This window comes from Clinocottus analis, unplaced genomic scaffold, assembly GCF_023055335.1.
Source record: "Clinocottus analis isolate CAN_PGR_092001 unplaced genomic scaffold, fCliAna1.0.p SCAF_26, whole genome shotgun sequence".
Lineage (NCBI taxonomy): Eukaryota > Metazoa > Chordata > Actinopteri > Perciformes > Cottidae > Clinocottus > Clinocottus analis.
Genome location: NW_027175998.1, coordinates 1,575,815 through 1,600,265, shown reverse-complemented (window position 1 = coordinate 1,600,265; position 24,451 = coordinate 1,575,815). Strand labels below are relative to the sequence as shown.

The 24,451-nt window shown below is 41.2% G+C and overlaps 1 protein-coding gene across 1 annotated transcript in view; it reads right to left on the bottom strand.

Annotated features, from left to right (window-relative positions):
- Window positions 1-24,451, bottom strand: part of LOC137794835 (teneurin-3-like) — a 274,268-nt gene that overhangs the window by 92,792 nt on the left and 157,025 nt on the right. Inside the window, exons 9-10 of the mRNA XM_068591903.1 lie at window positions 14,918-15,185; window positions 52-225 (exon numbers count right to left, since the gene is read on the bottom strand). Of these exons, the coding sequence (XP_068448004.1) occupies window positions 52-225; window positions 14,918-15,185 (442 nt within the window). The remainder of the gene's footprint in view (window positions 1-51; window positions 226-14,917; window positions 15,186-24,451) is intronic.

Genomic DNA, 24,451 nt, shown 5'->3' with positions numbered 1-24,451 from the left:
AAAAGGCCACTTCCTCCTCCCAACCCCTTCTGATGCTTTCTTCTATCTTACCTCCATGAGCAGTACTTGGAGGACTTCTTGAACTTGAAGGCAGAGCGGGACAGGGTGTTCCTCGGCAGCGGCCTGGTGGGCGGGGAGTACACGGAGCCGGTTGCCATGGTGTAGCCAGGAGTTGCCGTGGAGAAGAGGGGGGTGGTGCCTGTACCTGTCTTAAAGAGGAAGTGCCTGGAGGGCAAGAGAAGAAAGAGAGGAGCTTGATTAGTTGTGGTACATGAGCAGGAAACACTTCCTTTCTTTACAGGCACAAACGATGATCTGCTACATACAGTCTACAAAGTGTTGCATCTGGCAACTGAGGGATTTATGATTCCTAACTATCTCTGAGATCTACAAGGTTATCCCTTCTAAACTGTACTCCGGACAAACAGCAACACACAAACAAACAAATCCGCAAAAGTTATGAGAATGCGGTGGGATCATATTATCATCATATTCAAGATTATTGCGAAACATTTTTCTTACTGAAAAAGAAGAAAGATATAATTGTTAATTATTGACTGTACGAGCTGTGCTCAAACAGCATTTTGAACTACAACATCATACATTGCTAGAAAACCTAATAGAAGTTGTCCTTTTGCCGACCAGATTTAATTACAATCAATAACGATGGATTTTTGCTGTCATGTTTCATGCAAAGTAGCCTATTATATACACTGAACTTTACATCGAAATTCTCTATGGACAGCATGTTCTTATTGTTGTTACTGTGTTGAGCTGTAGCCTCCAGACAGCGTTTACACTATTAGAAGTCCAGTTATGAGCCACATGGATCAAAGACATGGGGCTGCATTTAAGTTGTTCAAATACATTCATCCATATTATTTCATGTATATATTTTACACACAGTGGCTGTTAATTACATTCAGATATATCCTGGGTGGGTATTTTTAATCACGGTCTGTCAAACTGTCCAGAGGGCCGACCACTGGAACGCAATGCAGCTATGTTTGGTGGGAAATAGCAACTACCACTGCCATTGGTTAGCTTTATGTCTCCTAGCAACTTTCTTTATCCTAACAAAGATGTGTGAGGACCGACGCAAATGCATGTTCAGCGTATAGGGCAGGCTGGCCCTGCCAACACTCATAATCATGTTTACCAGTACTTATCTATGTGACATTGATATTTTTGGGGGAGATTTTCCAGATTTTCATTAGTGGTGTTATTCTTCAATTAAAACAGGTCGTAACAACACATAATCTGTACTGTTTAGGTTTACTGAAGTCCCAACAAATGATCACGCCCGACTCTTACTGACACTTAGTCAGTGGCCATAAACTTCACACCAAGTGGCTCTAGATTCCCATGTAGTGTCAATTTTTAACATGTCCAAACCTCCTCCATATAAACCAGTGTTTGTCTTTGTGTAGACCACAATGGCTGTGACTCTCATAAGTCAGTCACAATGTGTTCTCATACTGTGTGCACAGTGAAGAAAGCGTTATTATGCTCATTAAGTTGATTAATGAAGCCTGTGACATGGATCTTAGTGTCTCATCTGTTAACTCAAGCACAACCACCTTCTGCCAACTGTCCTGAACCCATTTATAAACCATAATTCATCCACTATCAATCTTTCTGAACAGTAAAATACAACTACAAAGTTGTCAATATTCATCAGGAAACGCTGAAATGGTTGAGATTAGTATTGATTGCTTTAACATCAGAGGGGAAGTTGGAGACCTTAATTCTCAATGAGAAGATGCTTATTGCGTTATCACCCAACAGGAACAAGCTGAGCAGGTGACAATGGTCTAAAGCCAGGCTGTTCCTTTTTCATTTGCAAAAGGGCCGTCTTTGGTTTCCACGGGAGACATGAAAAAAAAAATCCCCGGCGCACTGTGCATGTATGGCTGCAGTAATTACCAAGGTCACAATGTCTAATTAATAACAGAACCTGGCTAACGAGCATCTGTAATTACAATCAGACTGCTCTCTAAATAGGCTGTGTGATTAACAATTAGAACCTATTATAACAAGGGTCCTTCAATTAATACCTGCCTCCAGGCAAGAGGGGGAGAGAGACAGAAGAAAACGACAGGAGTTTAAGAGACTGAATAAATGAAGAAAGACACTAAGCGTTACTGTTTTGTGTGTGACTTCTATAGCAGCAGTTAAAGCACAAACATATTGTTAAGCATTTCATGAAAAGCACAAGATGTCACACAGACAACAAGAGGAGATGACGTGATGAGTCAATGGCATAAGCTCTGTACTTTATGTCAATGTTTATTAAATCAAATCAGGCAACATTAAATGATTACTTTAGAGACATATTCAAAATCCACATGGACGGAGAAAAAAATAATAAGTGCAATGTTCCTGAGTGCTCTTCTTACTTATACAATACTATAGTTTTGCCTTTAGTAGCTAATTAAAAACACATGTTTTATTCTATCAATGTATCAATCTGACATGAAACTGTGGTAGATTAACACGTATCTACTTGAGGTGATGATCCGCAGTTAAAGGTCAGACAAAACCCATCAGGGTATGGTTTTATTTTAAGTGGAGTGCTGTGAACGAGTCAAATACTTGAGTGTTTCTCAGTCCTGCTCCTCAGGACCCCCAGCACTGGTGCTTCTGATCGGCTTGTTCTGTCATCTGCCATATGTCCCCGGTGTAAATCAGGGTGGAGGGATGATGGGTGATACCAAAATGGATGGATGATGGACGATACCAGAATGGATGGCTGATGATGGGTGATATCAGGATGGATAGATGATGATGGGCGATATCAGGATGGATAGATGATGATGGGCGATATCAGGATGGATGGATGATGATTCGCGATATCAGGATGGATAGATGATGATGGGCGATATCAGGATGGATGGATGATGATGGTACTAGGATGGATAGGTGATGAAGGGCGATACTAGGATGGGTGGCTTATGATGGGTGATACCAGAATGGATGGGTGATGATGGGCAATACCAGGATGGATGAATGGAGGGATGATGGGCAATACCAGGACAGATGAGTGGATGATGGGTGATACCAGGATGGCTGGAGGGATGATGGGTGATACCAGGATGGATAATGGGTGATACCAGGATTGTTAGAGGGATGATCGGCGATACCAGGATAGACAACAACAGACCTGCCTCTTTCCTTCCCTTTCTTTCCAAAACTCTGAAGCGAGCTATCTTTAACCAAGTCTCCTCCTTCCTTCACCAGAACAACCTTCTGGACCCTCACCAGTCTGAATTCAAGGCAGGCCACTCAACTAAAACTGCCCTCCTTGCTGTCTCTTTGCAGCTCCACACTGCTAGAGCAGCCTCTCTCTCCTCTCTCCTCTGTCCTTATCCTCCTAGACCTTTCTGCTGCCTTTGACACAGTGAACTACCAGATCCTTATCTCCTCCCTCCAGGACCTTGGTATCACAGGCACTGCGCTCGCCCTCTTCTCATCCTACCTCACTTGGAGAGGATTTGTGTCGAAACCTTGTCCTCTCACTACTGGGGTCCCTAAAGGCTCCGTTCTGGGTCCTCTCCTCCTCTCTCTGTATACCAACTCTGTCATTCACTTGCTCGGCTTTTCCTACCATAGCTATGCTGATGACACCCAACTGATCCTCTCTTTCCCCAATCAAAGACACAGGTAGCAGCAAAAGTATCTGCCTGTCTGACTGATATCTCTTAGTGGATGTCCGCACACCACCTATAAAAATAACCCTGACAAGACTGAACTACTTTTCCTTTCAAGAAAAGGCTCTTCCACCCACGTCCTCACTTTTATTTTCAACAACTCGGTGCCCCAACCCCGACTGTACAGTGTGACTCTCGACAGTCAACTCTAGCTGACTGCCAACATTACCACATCAATCCGTTCCTGTAGGTACATGCTGTACAAGGTCAGGAGATTACATCCCCTTCTCACTCAGAAGGCAGCACAGGTTCTGGTCCAGGCTCTGATCATCTCGCGCCAGGATGGATGATGGGCGATACCAGGATTGATGAATGGATGATAGGCAATATCAGGATGGATGGATAGATGATAAAATCATGAATGGATGATGAGCGATACCAGGATGGGTGGATGTATGATGGGCGATACCAGGATGGGTCGATGGATGATACCAGGATGGATGGATAATGGGCGATACCAGGATGGATTATACCAGGATGGAGGATACCAGGATGGATGGACGGATGGATGATGGGCGTTACGAGGTTTAAATAATTCCATGCTACAAATAGTTAATGTTTCTGCATTTTGATCGACAGGTCTAAAGTAGTAACCTGAGCAGATGGTTTGTTACACAGAACCATCTGAGAAGCTGGAATTGGAAACTGCATGGAAAAGCGAGGGCACGTAAAATAAATATTTGGCAGGTGACCAGATGAACCACCTGTCAATCAAACTCTTGCCAAATCCATTCAGAAGAAGAGTGAACATGCTTTCACTTCTAATGTAATTAGGTTTTGAGAGAGCAAATCTCTTAAATCTTTATGTCTTGAAACTGCGTCATATTATAGATTTCCCTCCAAGTGGTTTTTAACATAAACTTCCTGATTCTGTGCTTTTATTTTTAGTCTGTAAGAACAATCTTAATGTTTGTTTAAATGCAAAACTACAAATACGTCTTTTAATGAAGCGTGATCTCTATCTGAAATGGTATTAGATAGAGCTCAATTTGTGTGCGCGCGCTCGTGTGTGTGTGTGCGTGCGTGTGTGTGTGTGTGTGTGTGTGCGTGTGTGTGTGTGTGGTGTTTGTGAACAGGCACATTTTTATGCCTGCCTCTTCAAACTACTCATCCCTGTGGAGTGTGAATGAAAATAGTCACATTTAATTATGCTTCCATTCACAGTGAGAGAGGAGAGACACAGAGGCCAGGCGTGGACACATTTACACACATATACACACGTGCGCGCACACACACATACACACACACACACACACATATATACACACATGCGCGCACACACAAACACACACACACACACACACACACATACACACACACAATGAGAAATGTCAGATGATGTTTGAGAATGAAGCAAAATTCAGGAATGTAAAACTTTGCATTTTTTACAAGTTTATGTATCAAAAAGTAAATTCAAATTGATAAGAATAGACATTTTCTGTCACTGATGAGCTACATTGAAAATAGACTAATTATAATAACTTCTGTCTAGAATGGTAGTCTCTCTTGATTATTATTAAATTATGTATTTTTGCTTTCATCACTATACTTTCTTTCATAACCAACCAATTTTATATCAATTCATTCTGAAGTTTTTATCTCAAGTTGTAAGGGTGAACAATTGAAAGAAACATGAAAAATAGTCATAAATGAATATCTGAAAATACATCTACAAACGTAATCTGCAACTGCAGAAAACGATCCCAAACAGATGTGGACCGCTGCTGACAGCGGTTTCAAAGTGGTGAGGTGGGAGGGACAGACAAACAGGACTTTTACCCAGATCATTTTTCTTGTCCCGAGTGTAACTAAAAGTCATCATTGAGGTGTTTTGTCATGTCAGTTGTTGGTAACGTGACTCTGTTTGAAAGACACTTGGTAGTTGTGGGCGTGGCATGCCAGTCAAGTTAACATCAAGGGTCATCTTTTATGGACCTAACTTTGCTTTTGTTGCTTAAACCTAAACTTCCTTTGACATAGACATTCGTGCCATTATTTTTAATCACTTATTTAAACAGTTTTAAAATGTACAATTGTACTCTATTTGATCTATAATTTATTGCATTTAAGATGTAAAATGTTATTCTATTTTATTGTTTCTTTTATTCATATGTTATTGCATTTAGATGTATTATTTATTTTAGCTTTTATTTCAAGCTATTATTGTTATAATTAATTACATGTTCATCATCTTATTTTCATTCGTTTCAAATGATCAAATTGTTAAATTGGTTCTGACAGTCCACGTTCGTGAATTCCACACATCAGTTGTCTTTAGTATTTTGAATCGCACTAGCCTACATGAAAGGTGCTATACGATGTACAGTGTGATTGATTGATCTGTTAAGTAGTTTGTCATGCTGGAAAGCTGAGCATGATGGAATTTATTCTGGATTGATGGTCATGTTCAGCAGTTTCTTCTTGTGATCCAGAGAAACACAGACACATTCATCATGCTTAGCTGAAATTACAGAGACAGGAATCAGATTTGTTTTTACAAAATCTGTCACCAAGAAGAATTACAGTTTACCCATACTCTCATACTGTATATTTATGAGTCACATTTATGAGTAAATATAGGAGTGAAGCCTTAGTTTTCCCACAGTGGTTTAGATTCTACTCAGATATGACACATTTGAAAGGGATGCATCTGGATCCTTACATCTTTTTTAATTGATTTTGCTTTAAACTAGAAACCTTTAAAGGCAGTACATCAGCCGCTCTGATCAAAGATGATTAGTCCTGGTATTTACTTCGTCTCCTCTGCAAGTTATTATTATATCAAGCCAGCCATAGTTGGCAGTTGAATGTGGGCTTCTTGTGAGATTAGAGACATGAGGTTTCACTGAAAGCTGCTGCACGGGGACATAAACCAGGACCAGTACGGCTGCAGATAGCAGACCAACTGGTCTATATGTCTTTTATGAGTCTTTAAGTGCAAGTCAATTACAGCAGACAGACAGAGCGAGGATAATCAAGTGTAAAATGACTGTAACCGCAGTGCGCTTAGCTGAGAGTAGCATGTTGTCAACCATAACTAATCTGCTAGTCCGCTCATAATAGCAGCCCTTCAAATGCCCCACTCTACAACCTGCTTTTACATACCATTAACACTATTTACACCGGGCCTTTTACGTGTCTTTAACAATAGGAGCGACACAATCAGGTTGAGCTTGTGTGTGTTTAAGTGTGACATAAAGTAACAAAAGGGAAAAGGCAGACAGGATCCTCTGGGAAGAAAATGACTGTAACTAATGTGTGGATAGCAGATGTTGTATCTACAGTAGCCGAGCCGGCATGTCTAACACCGGGACAATAGCCACAGAACAACGGTGTTTTCCATACATTCACACACAGCCACTGCTACAGTATGTGGGATAAAAGAAGAATGTCATTTGCATGTCACCATTTAATAGCTATTTCTCATCACGACAACCACCCACGCAGACCTGTGAAGATGGATGCTTCTGATGTGATGTGTCTAGTGGAGCCTTAGTGCATCATGTTCTGTCAGGAGAACAGCTTACAGTTTACCGGAGGAGCTAAACCTTACATCTTAGGCCTTTACAGAAAAACACAACAGGCCACACAATAGTCAATGCATTGTTTTCAAAAAGCAGTGTTCTAGACCAGAGCACCCCATGTGCCATAGAACATGTGTTCACCAGTAAACACGTTAACATTGGACATTACAGTCGTTAACTGCTGTGCCAACATTTTACAAAAAGCATTTCTGTATCTGCTGCTTTTACAGTACATTTAAATGAATTCAATACTTTTAAACTCTAATACATTGCATGGCCTAAGTGCCCACTTAAAATAAAAGGAAGTACTACCCTCACTGAAGCTAACAATGCAGAGACAAGAAATAATACATTTATTAAAAATATATATTATTTAATGGTGACCAGTTGCTCTTGGAGGTGCATTAAGGTTTGTTTTGTTTGCCAAGGACATTACATCCTTAAGGACATGTGTTAAGTCTAGTAAGTGCTAAGAAAATGCTAAGGAAATAGATATATACATGTTAATTAAAACAATAATATGAATAACCAGCAACGCTCGTAGTTTTATATATTAAGACATCAGAGCACGGATCACTCTTCCCATATTATCTTCACAGTATAATACTGCAGCTGTGTGTGTGTGTGTGTGTGTGTGTGTGTGTGTGTGTGTGTGTGTGTGTGTGTGTGTGTGTGTGTGAAGAGAGATTGACGATCAACACCTGCTCAATCCAGTGTGTCGGGTGTCACTTGAAATAACAAGTGCACATGAATGTGCGTGTGTGTGAGTGTGTGTGTGTGTGTGTGTGCGGGTGTATATGTCAATGGAGGGATTACCACCTGTAAATGAAGACATTCACACCCCCCTGTCGTATGTCAGCCCATCCTCTCCTGCTTCCATCTCCGAGGTAATAAATGTCCATAACTCACCTCTTTACTGTCTGTGTCTCTATCTCCTCGTTTATGTTCTGTCACACAATCAGCTGGAGCTGATGAACAATGCAACACTACCAACATAAATCCTACACTTTGTATACACATCTCCACAAGTGCAAACAGTACATCATACTCATCCTTCCATATCCATTCAGTCTATACTATTTATGTTATCTGTTAAGCCTCTTTCTGAGGAGGTACACCGACAGCAATGCGTTCACGTTTACTTAAACCTTTAAAGGTGATTCTAAGGACACTTATAAAAACTATCATTCAAAAATACTACATTGTTTATCATTGAAATCATTATTGAAACGTAAGTTATTAATAGTTATTTTGCTGTTGACAATGACATCATTAATATTGTTGACTAATTATTAGTAATGCTAATGTATGTGATTTTATCATAGTTTATGAAATATAAAATACTATTCTTTTTATATTTACACTTTACTATTATTATTAAGAGTTTATTGTTGCACACATTATACTTTTTTATACACTATTCATTAAAAGTATTTGTGAATGATTATTAAATTACTTGCTAATTTGTTTGAAAAACCAACTAAATGAACTAAAACCTATCTACATAAATAATGTATTAACCATTTACCAAGGTATTTTAGAATTAGAACTAACAATTAATTAATATTGTACATAGCATGTTAAAGTAATGTGTGCAACAATGCATTGTTTACATACTATAAAATTACAACTTGATAATTAGTAAAAATTGTTAATTATCCTTGTTTGTTAATAGTAAAATAATGTTGCTAATTACATACAAAAAGTGTCAGTTTCACATCTATTTAATATTTTCCTCTTCTATCAACTTTAAATGTATATCATTTGCATTTAAACAACATCTGTCTCCAATCCCCCGGCTGTAAAGATGTGGTCAACACACATCTGCTGTGTTGTCAGTAAATCATTTCCAATGCATTCTGTTTCATCTGTATTTTCTCTTTTCTCTCTGGAAAACATAAGCCCAGATTCCTTCATTACATGCCTGTAGGTGTGTGGGATGTGGGATCACCGTATCTATGTAGGTAAACTGAAAGCCATAGTTGATACAATATTTCTTGAACTATACTGTGTATACAGAAGATATACTATATATTATATCATTTAACGTGTGTCATGAATAACTTCCCACAGAACACGGAGAATACACGGCAAAGTAATTTTCAGTGAGGTGGATTTTTCTGAGTCAAGCCTTCAACCCACTACGTTGTGTGGATCAGACATATTGAAAAAGTGTGAACACAGGTTATGAGTATGACAACAACACTCAAATTCACGTCAACATTTTGCTAAAAGGAAACTATAAAACTATTCCCCTCAATTTGTAGTATGAATAGTTTTGTTGCAAAATATTCGCAGACAAGGAGAGAGCGGGGAACAGGAAAGACACAGTCAAGGTATCATGTTTTGTGTGTGTGTGTGTGTGTATGCATGCGTGTGTGTGTGTGTGTAAAAGAGGGTCAGAGAGAACAGTATATAGGGTAAAGGTATGTGGCAGTTGGTGAGTGTTTTGTCTGTGAAGATTAACTATAGAGTCTATATGATACCATGTCTGTTTGACACACACACACACACACACACACACACACACACACACACACACACACACACACACACAGGTCTATCTGATACCGTGTCAGCTGACAGGAATGTTGAGGAGAGAAGCAGCCAGTGTTGGAACAGGACATGAACCTGGGCCAGACGGCCGTGTGGGAGTGATATTGATCTTTACATCAGCGCTGGTATGGTCAGCATGTCAAACTCTGAAATGAAGATCATGATGGAGTTTCATGGATTACATATTAACTGTAGATTTTATCTGTGATACATGTGCCGTGTGAGGGACAATCTTAGTGTTACAGCTTCCAAAAAGTATTTGCATCACCACTGATTTGTATACTTTGACTTACTAATGCACTTCGTCTTATTAAGAAGGGGACATAGAAAGCCTTGACATTCTTCTTGAAAAAGGAAAATATTCAAAAGACGGAGCGACACTGACTAAAGATTTGAATGGGAAACTTGAGTCGCTGATGAAATACTGCTCTTTCAAAGTGATGTGGCGGTTTGTACTTGAAAGAATGACACAGGTTTGAACTCGTGTTTTAGGACAAGTTGATGATGAAATTGGACTGAGAAGACACATAATAAAGAATAAAAAGTGGGGGATCTTGAGAACCCAGTGGAAGAGACTATCAGCAGTCACTGGGCAGCAAGGCACCATCATGTGCCGGTGTAATCATGTGTCTGTGTAACTGGCACAGAACTGCAGGGTGTCTCCCTGGACATGGATGCTGGTGAAAGTGCTCTGCTACCAAACTCACAGTGTGAGCTCTTTATGAACATGGATGGTCATTAGACACCTTATGTTGGGATACTTGCCACTGTGGATGTAGGCGTGTCAGTTTCCACACCTTTTGAAAATAAACTTCCATGTTGGCAGAAAACATTCAGTTTTTGGCTTGTTGTAAGCATACAGTTGCTTTAAAATAAACTTCTGACGTGGGTTTAGTTTTTATATACACTACCGTTCAAACGTTTGGGGTCACTTAGTAATGTCTTTATTTTTAAAAGAAAAGCACTGTTTTTTTCAATGAAGATAACATTAATTAATCAGAAATACACTCAATACATTGTTAATGTGGTAATTGACTTTTCTAGATAGAATTGCCTGTTTTTTAATGGAATACCTACATAGGTGTATAGAGGCCCGTTTCCAGCAGCTATCACTCCAGTGTTCTAATGGTACATTGTGTTTGCTCATTGCCTTAGAAGACTAATGGATGATTAGAAAACCCTTGAAACCCTTTTGTGCAGTGATGTTACACAGCTCTGCTGGTGAGTGAAGCTATAAAACTGGCCTTCCTTTGAGCTAGTTAAGTATCTAGAGCATCACATTTGTGGGTTCCATTATACTCTCAAAATGGCCAGAAAAAGGGAACTTTCATGTGAAACTCACCCATCTGTTCTTGTTCTTAAAAGTGAAGGCTATTCCATGCCACAACTTCCGAAGAAACTGATGTCTGGATGACCCCAAACTTTTGAATGGTAGTGAATATATACACAACAAAGACACTTGGTTAGGTGAATGCAACAAAAGTACTCCAGTGATTGAGGCAACCAAAGTACTTGGTTAGGTTTAGTAAAATACCATGGTTGGTGTTAAAATAAGTTTTTATGTAACTTATATCAGGAACTGGTGTTAGTAAGGTTACTTAACAAACCTACGTTAAATAAGACACATAGACTTTGTTTTGCACGGGACAGGAACAGAAGTCTCCTAAGTTAATGTGTGTGTTTGTGTCAAAAAACTCTTCTGGCAAGGAGAGATGGAACCGGCAACCAGAACCAGCTTCAGCACATTTGTCTTTGAAGATGTTGGACTTGAGTGCTGACAGCTGAATGTGTGTGATTTGCCATTCAGACTGAGTTTCCAGGTCGCACAGCATTTATTTTTCAGCTCCACCTCGCAAGTTGTCTCATCTCCAAGTCTGTCTGAGAGTGGAGAGTGTTTATCTGTGTGCGTGTGAAAAAGAGAGCGAGAAGTACTATTTTGTACACACACACTCACACATACCACACTCACAGGGGCTGACTTTTCAGTGGGAGGATGGGCTCAGATTTAAAAGAGGATGTTGTGAACTCTGTGTGTGTGTGTGTGTGTGTGTGTGTGTGTGTGTGTGTGTGTGTGTTCGTCTTTCATATGAATGTATAGCTGAGCCAGGGACATGGTTTGGCTGTCCCAGAGGTCCAACATTCTCCAACACACACATGCAGCCAAAGTGCTGGCGGTTGCTAAGATCTTAGAGACAGACAGATCCCCTCTATCAATCTATCAGCATCTCTTTTTTTCTCTTAGGGAATGAGACAAAAGAGAGCGAGACGAAAGAGAAGAAAGAAGGAAAGAGTTGGCTACAAATTGTCTGGTGAAATAAAGGTGAAGGTTAAAGTTACCCTCATAAATTGTGTGTTTGTGTCTACTATGCCCTCATAAGGATATAAAACCGCATCAGGGTTCATGGTTTGGCTGTCACACACACATGCGCGCACACACACACACACACACACACACACACACACACACACACACACACACACACACACACACACACACACACACACACACACAGCCCAAATACAATGGCAGACATCTCTCCATCTATCAATCTGTCACCCTTTTTTTCTCTCTGGGTGAAAGACATTAACGAAAGCGGGACAGAAAAAGGAAGACAGAGTGAAAGAGGGAGTGGGCAACAAATTGCCGGGTGAACAGAGGGTCAAGGTTGCACCCATAAATTGTGTGTGTGTGTGTGTGTGTGTGTGTGTGTGTGTATGGCCAACTTGGGTGCAATAGGCCCTTACACTCGCCAGCGTGATGTTATACTCTGCTGAAAGGAACTGAGGTTTTAAAATATCAGAGGCTGTGAGGGGAAGACAGGAAGAGAGAGCTACAAATCGTTCAGTGAACAGGGATTCAAGGTTCAAATGATCCAATACAACCTGTGTCACCACTGACCTCGGGATGCTGCAGAGTGCTTTGAAAGGACAACGGCCTGTAGAACTGTAATGCTGTGTTCACACAAGGAGCAACACAGCAACACACTACAAGTTATGTTCACTGGAAACCAGTGACATGAAGCAACAAACTGATTATTTTTCACTCCAATGATGTGCTAAAGCGTCCCCCAATTATTCATTGTTCTGTAACCCTGTTCGGTTTCAACTACAACCCTCTTAGTCAAATGCAAGTGTTATTTATTGGCATTACTACATCATCGAGCGCTTGAGCAACATTTTGACAGGGACTCGGCCAGAGACCAAGTGACTCGGCCAGTGACCCAGGGACTCGTCCAGTGACCCAGGGACTCGGCCAGTGACCAAGTGACTCGGCCAGTGACCCAGGGACTCTGCCAGAGACCAAGTGACTCAGCCAGTGACCCAGGGACTCGGCCAGTGACCAAGTGACTCGGCCAGTGACCCGGGGACTTGACCAGTGACTTGGTGACTCGGCCAGTGACCCGGTGACTCGACCAGTGACCCGGGGACTTGGCCAGTGACCTAGTGACTCGGCCAGTGACCCAGTACTCGGCCAGTAACCTTGTGACTCAACCAGTGACCTAGTGCTTGGCCAGTGACCCGGTGACTCGGTCAGTGACCTGGTGACTCGACCAGTGACCGAGTGCTCGGCCAGTGACCTAGTGACTCGACCAGTGACCTAGTGACTCGACCAGTGACCTAGTGTTCAGCCAGTGATCTAGTGACTTGACCTGTGACCTAGTGTTCAGCCAGTGACCTAGGGCTGAACTAGGTCACTGGCTGAACACTGGCTGTCACTGGCCGAGTCACCGGGTCACTGGTGACTCGGTCACTGGCCGAGTCACCAGTGACCCGGTGACTCGGCCAGTGACCTGGTAACTCGGCCAGTGACCCGGTGACTCGGCCAGTGACTTAGTGACTCTTGGTTGGACGTATTGTAACTTTTGTGGCTTGTGGTGTGACAGACAGGTCTGGGAAAAGGCTTCAACAAAAGAAGCTGAATACTTGGATTGACAGCCTGTCTACAGATATGGGAACATCAGTTCATTGATAGATGTTACGAGGGAACTTGTTCAGCTACTCTCTTCATATCATGTAATAACAATCCGGCCTTTGTCGTTATGTATAAGAGGCCAAATATATATTTAAAAAAAAAGTATAGGGAAGAAATAAACACAAATTTATTCTCCTTAAGAGTTCTTCATCACGAGCTGCTGGTTCAGTGACCTTTGTTGGCTGATGTTTTAAACCTCTTTTTCCACTGGTGTTCCCCACAACACCAAAACCATTGGGTTGTCAGTCCATTTCACTTTGCCCCACAGTCAAATTCGAATCAATGCCTCTTCCTTTTAATCTTTTATCCTGCCAAGATCTCTTATGAATAAATGATGGGGTAAACTGTATTTCCTTTTCCTTTTAATTAAACAAAGGTCTGGTAAGAGGAATGCCCCACTCTCTTCTCTGTTCATTTGGGAAGATCTCCACGGCACCGATGATAAGTGGCGATGATGTTTCATATTTAATACTGGTGTCACTCTCCATGATGTTCATAATACATCACAAGGTGTGCCTCACACGATGACAGTGAAGGCTTGGGGTTTTCACAGGAAATGAGGTCCAGCTTTTACATAGAAATACAACAACATATGTCTGGTAAAATATGACAAAATGATAAATACACATGTGGATTCTTCTTAAATCACTTCAATAAAACTAATTATTAGACTGCTCCGCGAGAGTAATGTGTTCTGACATATCTGAAATGATTTTTAGTGACCCTTAATTCAAATTATAAGGACACTTGTATTGGTGTTAAACTTCATAAAAACGTTTACTTTCTGGAAAGCCCCACTAAGCATTAGTCAGTGGCATCCCTCCATCACTAAAACAATAATGCTGACCCTGCTAACCATGGTGACCCTGCTGACCCTTGCAACCTAGGTGACCCTGGTGACCCAAGTGACCCTGGTGACCCAGGTGACCCTGTTGACCCAGGTGACCCTGATAAACCTGCTGACCCTGGTGACCTAGGTGACCCAGCTGACCCTAGTGACCCAGCTGACCCTGGTGACCCAGGTGAGCCTGCTGACCATGGTGACCCTGCTGACCCTGGTGACCCTGCTGACCTAGGTGACCCTGCTGACCCTGGTGACTCCAGCGTTGGCTCTTTAGTTGGATACAAAGTAAGCTTGTAAGACATCGGTTTACCTTGTTTCCAGTGGCACATTGCTACCCAGCACCCAGCTGTCTTGCAGCGGGACGCTCTCGGGGGGCGTGGTCTGCAGCTCGGCTGGTGATTGGCCGGCCACAGGGGCCGGGTTTCCAGTAGGAGGGGTTAGCTGCCGAGTGGAATTCAGCGAATGGCCAGCGTGGTGCGTGGATCCCAGGGACTGGTTGAGAGCTGTCACTAAGGGCTGCTGGCGGTGAGGGGGCGGGGCCGGAGGCAGGGTGGAGCCGTGGTGATTGGATGGTTGCTCTGTGAACAACAGAAGGGAAGCATGATGGTCATTACATGATATCTATATTAAATCCAACACACACAGGTACAGATTGTGCGCTTGCCGATTCAGTTGGTCCCTTTCTTCACATTGCTAGGTCTCTGTAGTTTGGAAGTTTAGAGATTTGTTTTGTTTTTAGTTTTGTTGATGAGCTGTAACTTGTTACAAAACGTGTATTGATTTCAAGAAATGTGAGAGGAGCTGACTTATGATTTCAGGTTTCCTCAAAATCATAAACCGACATCTGTAAAGTTAACAGGAAAAAGTATTTCAGGTTGCCCTGCAGATCCCGTATCATTTATCACCCTATCAAACAGCGTCTCACCTGAAAGACAACAAAAACAAATCTCAACTGGAGAGACAGACAGAGAAATCTGGAAATTTTTTTTACTGGTCGTCAAAGTAAATATGAATTCCTGTGATGCAGTAATTGGCAAAAATCTAACTGCGGTGCCTGTAGCAGTTCAACCTAATGAGACGATTCCGGCGGTGATCTTTCTTGGAGTCAGACAGCTCCTCTAAATATATAAGCCCTGAGGCCACAGATGGACGGATTGAAGATCAATAGCAGAACTTTACTTTTATGAAGGTGGTGGCCATGAGATGAAATGCAAAGTTAAAGAGTCAACCACAAGGACATTCATGGCCGGAATGGTTGCATCTGAGTGGTTGTTCTAAAAGTGATTATATGTCTATAACTGCATATCTTTGCTGATGTTTCTCTAAATACACTTACATTTTATGTTGTATGCTATTTTAATTATGACTTTTCATTTTCATTTTAGTTCAGCCTTAATTTGTGCTCAGTGTGTTTGCTAGTTCAAGTTTAGTTTAAGTTTTTTTTGATAAAGTTATTGTATATTCAGTGTGTTAAGTTTTGTTGTTTGTTGGGACCAGGTATAATGTCTCAGAAGTCTACATTTACTTCCAGAATACATGTTTAGACATCTGTTTAGGAATGGCCATACGGCTTTAATCTTTTGATTTGTCCTCTTTCACCACCACCAAACGACCCAAGTGGTTAACATTAGACCTGAAATGAATTTCTTTGTTAAATGGCATTTGATACACTATTTAAACCATCTTATTGTTATGTAATCATAGAAGACTAGACTGTAACTTAAAAACAATAGGGATTCATTTGGCATAGCATTCTGTGGTTCGGTGACAAATGGATGGACATCCTTTATCCGGGGTGGTGGTATGTTGAAGCTTTAAAACTAAAACTGAAATTAATGTACATGATTCTTAATATTTTTTTAACCAGGCAATATTGCGATGTTGTTTTCATTTAGTTTCACTTCACAACAATGTTTTCCAGGTCTTTTCCTCCTTTACGTGTATTATAACCCATGTCCTCATGTTCTGTTCTTTTATAAACCCTCAGCAGCGTCCGGGGCTCAATACGATGTATTCCTTGTTCACTGTAAATGCCCGAGGAGATTTAAATCAAATGTTTCACGGTGATGAAGTTATTCAATGACAATATGATGACTCAATCTGCTCATGTCAAAATCATCTCAGAAGATGTGAAGAAGAAGCTCATAGCTTTCACATTCAGCGTGTATGGACTGTGGGTCTAGATGTGAACCACTGTGGTAAGTCCCTTGTGGTCGAGGCTGCTGATTGTGACCCAGTGCTGAGCTCAGCCAGGCTGAATACTGATCTGTGATTGGCCTTCACAAAGCCCTGCTACGTTTTCCTTCAAAAATATTTGTTGAAAGTTGACCTGGCATCAACTTCTCCCTGCTGTTTTCTTTCTCTGCTTTTTGGCTTCTCTTCTGTCCTCAGGGTGCTCTGAAGGATATGAATGGCAATGCTGGTATTTGATTTGCATAAAGAGCATCACGTCTCCATTTCCCAGCCCTGCTGTTATTCATTCTCCACTGCCCTCACTGGAGAAAATAGAAAGCAAAGAGAAAAAAGGAGGGATATGTGCAGGAGCAGTAGGATGGGCGAGAGAGAGAGCTTTCTGTTTGACGAGAAAGTCTCCCCCCCCTCCCTTGTCTCTTGTCTCTCTCACTCTTCTGTTTCCCTCCATATGCTGTTTTGCCAGCTTAGTAATTGCTCCACTTATGCAAACCTTCAAGGCTAAATGCTGAAAGTATCTCTCTTACACACACACACACACACACACACACACACACACACACACACACACGCGCACACACACACACACACACACACACACACACACACACACACTTGCTGTTTGCCAAATAAAAAAATCCTGTGAAGATGGAAGTTTATTTTGAAAGGACACGATGCATTTAATGAGAGCATATTGACTCGCCGTCCCGACTCCCGAGGGGTACCGAGCGTTGGTATTTGAAGAGTTTGGGAGTGAAAATGTGTTGTTTCATGTTGTTGTAATGCAGCTGACATCCTGGTTATGTGTGGGTGTGAGGAGTTCCAGCCTGCAGGACAGCTACTGTGTCCCACCAAGTGACATCCACCTGGGACGGCAGGCCTCTCAAAGAGCAGCCGCAGGCAGCGTCTCACAGACATACAGCAGTCATCAGTTCATCCTGGTCCATCTTCTCGCTCCCAGCCGACATCACCTGTGTTGATGCCTTTTCTGGTATCAACAACACGCACGCTTACATGCACACTTGGACCTGCATTACATTACATCACGGACTGTCCTTTCGACTAAGACCAAGACGACCTATTAGTCAATTAATCGACTAAGAGGGGACAGCCCCAATAACATCTATACACAGTCCAGTGGTGCATGAAGACAGCATTTTCTAGATGCCATTTATTAACTATAGCAGTGCATATATAATGTGTGTGTGTGTATATATATATATATATATATATATATATATATATATATATATATATATATATATATATATATATATGCCAAAACAAATTGGCATGGACTCCAAATAGTCCGATTTGATTCCAAGATCTTCCTCCAGTGTCATTTGGTAATAGTTTCCAAAATTATCCCTCATGCTATTTCTAACATGGCTGTCAATATAGTTATTGATGACACACTGTTGCTGCAGCTCTAATGATCTTCTGTTGTTTATGTGAAGGTGGAATGGATTCTAAACTGCAGATTTTAAGAAAAGCAAATAAAAGACTCAAGGGCAATTAAAAACACAGCTCGTTTTTACCAGTCAAATATGAAAGCTATGTGACTCAGGCAACTTGTGGTTCTTTGATTCTACCACTGAACCACAAACATGGTCCTTAAAAAGGTTTCTTCCTCCCCTGCAGCTCAGCCAGGGACAAAGGAAGTGTGTAACTCACAATCAGGGCAGTTACATAAATGGACTTCACTCCCCAAAATCACCTCCTTATATAAAATAAAATACAATAGAACAGTGTGAGGTTTGCTGAGTTTAAATGAATTTCCCCATATTCTTAAAACACCAATTATTAAATCCTCCTTGTGCTGCAAATCAGAAAAAAGTCCCAATTCTGCAGAAACACACACTCACACGCACGCTCACACGCACACACACACACACACACTCACACTCATGCACGCACACATGCACACACACACATGCACACTCACACACAAACACACACACACGCACACACACTTTCTTTAACACAGCGGATGTTCAGTAGCATTGGAGCGTGTTTGTCTGATTCCAGCAAAAGAAATGCAGATTGAGAAAAATAAAAGCGAGGAGAGTGAAGAGAAGACGAGTGCAACAGACCCTGAGGAGGGCAGATAAAGACACCGATGAAGAGGGATTGGCGAAGTGAAAAGCAGGGGTCCCGCATGAGGGGGGACAGCGAGACCACTTCAGGTGTTATGGTAATATCAAGCAAGCTATTACAGTTATACTGATCAAGCTCGCCAAAGTCTGAAGGCCTCCAAGTTTCCTCATATTTTATATTTTAACTTTTTACACAATGTGTTGAGTAAATAACTAAAGTTATGTTGCTTTAAACTTTTCTCGATGGGAATTTTTGAGTTTAACATTGTTAGGTTTAAAGACTTTAAAAAATATATATAATCCACTTGTAGCAGGACTAAATTAAGCAGGATTTCGATTTGTCATGTACATGCTTCTTAAGTCCACTTGAAAAACTTTCTAAACATGTCTTTATATATATATATATATATATATATATATATATATATATATATATATATATATATATATATATATATATGTGACTGTTACATTTTCAAGTGAAAGTTGTGTGTCTTCTTCTTTCATAAAGTTTTGAACAGGCAGCTGGAACAGACATTGTTACCGCCCCCATATAATCATGGCCCACACACATGCACACAGACACAGACACACACAAACCCACACAGGTCATTTCATTACCAGAAGGTATTTGATCAAATGAGTTTTTAGAATGCATTGCGACTCCCTCAGTTCAAAAACAATCCGTGCACAGTGTGTGTAGAGGAAGCCACAGTCTTCTGCTTCAGCTCCCAAAACAAATCACAGTGTTGAGGAAAATAATGGACGTAACCACTTTACTCCAAATTGGCTGATTATAAAAGACAAGTATTGGTGAGCGTCTCATTTATTAAACATGAGGTTTAAAAAGCGTTCAGTCTTTGAAAGCTATTCCTGAGATATTTCCTATTTTAATGTTAATTTGACTGGAGTTGCTAATATTGCAGTGTTCAGTGTTTCTTCCAGACTTTCTGTTGCCTCACCTAAAAATATGAAACAACTCAATAAAACACAACTCAGCATATTAACACATGTATAGATATAAATATATAACATATATTTAATTATGTGGGATGAAATGAAAATGTCTCATTAATTCATGTCATTTAATGTGCAGGTTTGAGTGGCAGTATCGTCAGATTTTGACTACTTAATTTCTGAAGTTCTGAAGTTGAGTGTGCAGTACTAATGATGTGGGCAGGATGTATGGATCGGGTTATGAGTGACGCATGTTGTTGTTCCTGGGTAGGAGCTGATAAATGATGATGTCATTCTAACAAAAGGTGTCTTGCAGCAGGCTTATATCAGCCATAGTAAAATGATGTTCCACTGGGACTGTGCCACTGCCTTTGGATATAGACATACCACAGCACACCAGAGCCAACATCCCATAGTCGAGCCCTCCTTCTCATTGCTTAATTACCTCCCAGAGGGACTTTGCTGTGCGCTTGAATTGTCAAGTGAAGGAACATACTGTAAGATGAGCTGACGGGAAATTTGATAAAAGAGGGAAAAAAGAAAGCGTCCCCCTCTGTGATGCTCGTGGAAGTGTTCTGCATGAGTCACCGTACTGTAGTTCCAGTATGTGAACTGTGTGACCCCTCAGGCATGATGGTACTCCAGAGTGTGAGTGTGTGACTGTGTAGTTCTCCATCGGTGTAATGGACTGATGCACACTAAATTGCCCTGTCGGGGGAGCGGTGAGGTGAGGTGCTGTTGAGGTCAGAGGTGATCTGTCAAAGCGCGATGACACGCTTCACTGTGACTCCGTCTCAATGTGTGCTCACTCTGTTCTCTCACAGCACTTATTACAACTCTGTCTCTCATAAAGCGAGACACAAGATATACATATCCGTTTACATATCCGTCCCTGTTTTCCAGGTTTTATACTTATCAAGTCAGAATTTATTGCAGAATAAAAAAAAGCAGCCCTCTTTTCTAAAATGATAATTTACAGAACAATATGTCTGATGCAAAGGAACATATCCATGGAGAACTAAAAAAGCTTTTGATGAAAGATGAATACCCGATCTGAATAACTCTTTTTGGTGAGAGAAATTATGACAAGCAGCAACACAATCTAAAACTTTAGAGGATAAGTAATGAAGGGAAATAGAGTAGAAAATGAGCAAATATATTGGTTAGGTTGTTATGCGTAATGGACGTTACATAACAATACTATGGCAGAATAATGGTTTCACACGGGACATGGACCTGTCTGTCCTCCCTCCCACCAGCCCATGATGACTCTCTCTCTTTCTGTACTGTGTCAGTTGCTCTGACCTCTGACGCGATGGAAAACTAAATCTTGTTTGAAAAAAAAGAACTTATGGTGAGAATAAATGATAAAACAATAAAAGAAAGGAAGGCCAACTGAAGCTCAGGTCAGGGTTTGTGTTAAGCTCCATCACCGGTGATGGACAATTCAATAAGGGGACAAGAAAAGAGGGTACAGAAAGAACAGGAGGTGACACAAGAAGTCAATTAAAAGTTTCAGAAGCACAACAATGGTCAACAGAGTTTAGACGAGGTTGAGAGAACAACATGGACTGAAAGAGGGGCACAGCAAGAGGCAAAGGCAGAAAGAAAGGGAAGAGGGGGCAGGAATTAGAGAAAAAAAAGAAAAGAGAAGAGAGAATAGATCCTGGAAAAAGTAAAAGGCTCATCGACATAGTGAAAGAGGTCAGTAAAAGAGGTAAGACTCGTAGTTTTTGAAGCATGAAAACTCATTACACCTCTGGACTCCCAGCAAGGGGAGGGATGTGAGGAAGGCCTCTGTCCCCAGCCACAGGCTGCCTTTGTGGGCATGTAGCGGGAGAGTGCCCCTCTCTGCTCAATGACCCACAGCAGGGCAAAGGACAGAGAAACACAGGGGCCGACGGACAGGGAGGTTTGATTCCATTGAGACAGGCTTAGTGTTACATTGCAACACAGATGAAGAACACCATTTTTCTTCAGATGTTTTCAGCCGGTGACAAATCACCGAAAGAAAACTGTCTCAGGAGGTCAGACTCTGTTCGAGAGGTCATGATGTCGTTTCTAAGTATCTGAATTCTCATGAACAGTTCACAGTCAGACTGAAAACCTGAAGGGCCAGAAAGTAAAGGTGCGCATTGACTCTGACATATGTGCTCAATAGAGATTATATTCTTGTAGAAAGCAAGATTTATTCCCTTCAGCACAGTCAGTACATATTTAGAGAGATGAACTGCCGTGGCTTCTGTCTGATGGACCTTTCTGAGAGGATTCTTCATCCCAAATCAAAACACCATTATAAGGGTTTCTTCTCCATGAGACATAATGCGCTGAACAACGTTCTGTTGCTTCTACAACTGCTGCCTGCATCCCACATGACAACCAGAAGTTACTTTTGCGTCTCTAAATTTGCACAACAACATGGATTTCCTCTGCACATGGTAGATGTCTGATAAAAATAGTTCATGCTAACCCTGAATTATTGCTTCTATTAATTGTAAAATATATTGGCAGATTAAGTATACAACTACATAATACAAATACCCAATTTTTCAAGCAGACTGACCTTAAATCCCTCATGGATTACCCTCCTTAACATATAAAGAAATCTGCACCCTGACTCTTAATTGAAAAAGAAGCGAGTGCATCAGATTAGGCTCTGGCTACATTTCGCTGGATACCTTTTAGAATCTAAAATAGTTTTGAGCTCTTAACGGATTACTTCTGGCCCTCATAGCAATCCTCTGCTCAGCCTGAGGGCCTTTGGTGCTGATGTCACTCACAAGCACAGCAGGAGGAATGTGTGATGCTGCGTTTAATAACTTCAGACTGTGAAGATATTACAAATAACAGACTGTGGCTACCTTTATATGATGGAATATATGTTTGTATTGTTTGTCTGTCTTTTTAAGTTAGTGCACTTTGGCCACCGTGAGCTATATTTTATGTATAAAATGTACCTTACAAATGAACCCTAACATGATTAATACAAACATGGGAAGCACAATATGGCCTTGAAAAGTAGGCAGAACACAAAGGATTGAACTACCAGGGAAGCTCCCTGAGAGACGTGAGGTTCTTAAACATCCTTTGTTAAACTGCATGGGTTGTGAGACATGAATTTATGAAGTAAAGCACCATGTGAGTATCTAGCATAAGGAGACCAGCTCTGATCCTACGAGTTCCTACTGGCACTCGGGTCATCTGCAGATGAGCTACAACCCAGATGTTTCTCTCTCGACAAGGCTTGAAATAGCAAAAACTGTGTATGAGAGCGGTAATGAGCAGAGACTAATGCTGAGGCTCAGCGGGAAAGTCACTGATGCTGGTTGCTCAAGACAAATGACTGAAGCTATAATTCTGTTAGCTGTCCAATAAAAACAAATCCCATTCCAGTCGGTTAATGGGGCATCAGTATGGACGCCTTTAGAGGCAAGTCAGAACAATCTGATCTGCAGATCCCCGGGACTGCAGGTTACATCTGAGCTGGCTTGTTCCACACAGCCACAGTGAAACAAGCCTAGCATAGGCTTTACTTCATCAGGCTGCTCAGGAAATCTGGTCTGAACCATGGCCCTCTCACCCAGGCCTACAGAGCACTGATGGAGAGCATCCTCACTGTCTGGTACGACAACACCACACTGGCAGAGAGCAAAAGAGTCGTAAAGACTGTGGCGAGGATGACGAGGACTAAACTTCCTTCCATGGACTCTATGTATGTGCAGCACTGTCGGAAAAGAGCAGAAGGAATCATCGGAGACTCACAGCTCACTCTAATAAAAGTGCAATATTCTAACTGTGCAAAATCCCCACTTAACTTAACTCTCACAATATGCAATATTCCCATATAACTCCTCCCCTTTTCCCTCTTTTCACAATCCAGGAACAGCACTCAGAACCTATGTATGACTGTTATTTAAAAACATTTAAAACTGTATCTAATACCACATATTACCAACTTCTGTACATATACCACTGTATATTTATATAGTGTTGTTATATGTTTTTCTCTTTCCTCTTATTATAGAGTGCTATTTTATTTCCTAAACTGTTGACTCAGAGAGCCCTGCACCATAATGCCAACGTGTCTCTTGGTCTGCTCAAATGGCAAATAACCTTGCATTTTTATCCTGCATGTCTCTTGTTATGAAACAATAAAAACATAGATAGTGATGGATAAAATGTTTTACCCACCTGTTTCATAGATGAGAAGTAATGAATGAGACAACAAATGTCCTCATAAACATCATAAATACAACTATTCAGATCAGATTTAGAAAAAAGGATCAACAATATTTTATTCTGACCTGCTCCTCTGCTTTTGATAGGATGCAATTGTTATTTCCCTAAACAGAAAGCTGAAACAAGTTCAACTCTGATAACAAATTGATACATATGTTTGAAATAATAAAAAAAGTGTATCGTGAAGACGGGGTTTGGGGCAAGATGGTAGCCAAACAGTGCAGTAAATGAGGAGCCTGAAATGCATCTTAACACACACACGTTGATAGTGTGTATGTGTGTGTGTGTGTGTGTGTGTGTGTGTGTGTGTGTGTGTGTGTGTGTGTGTGTGTGTGTGTGTGTGTGTGTTGTTCTTTCTTCCC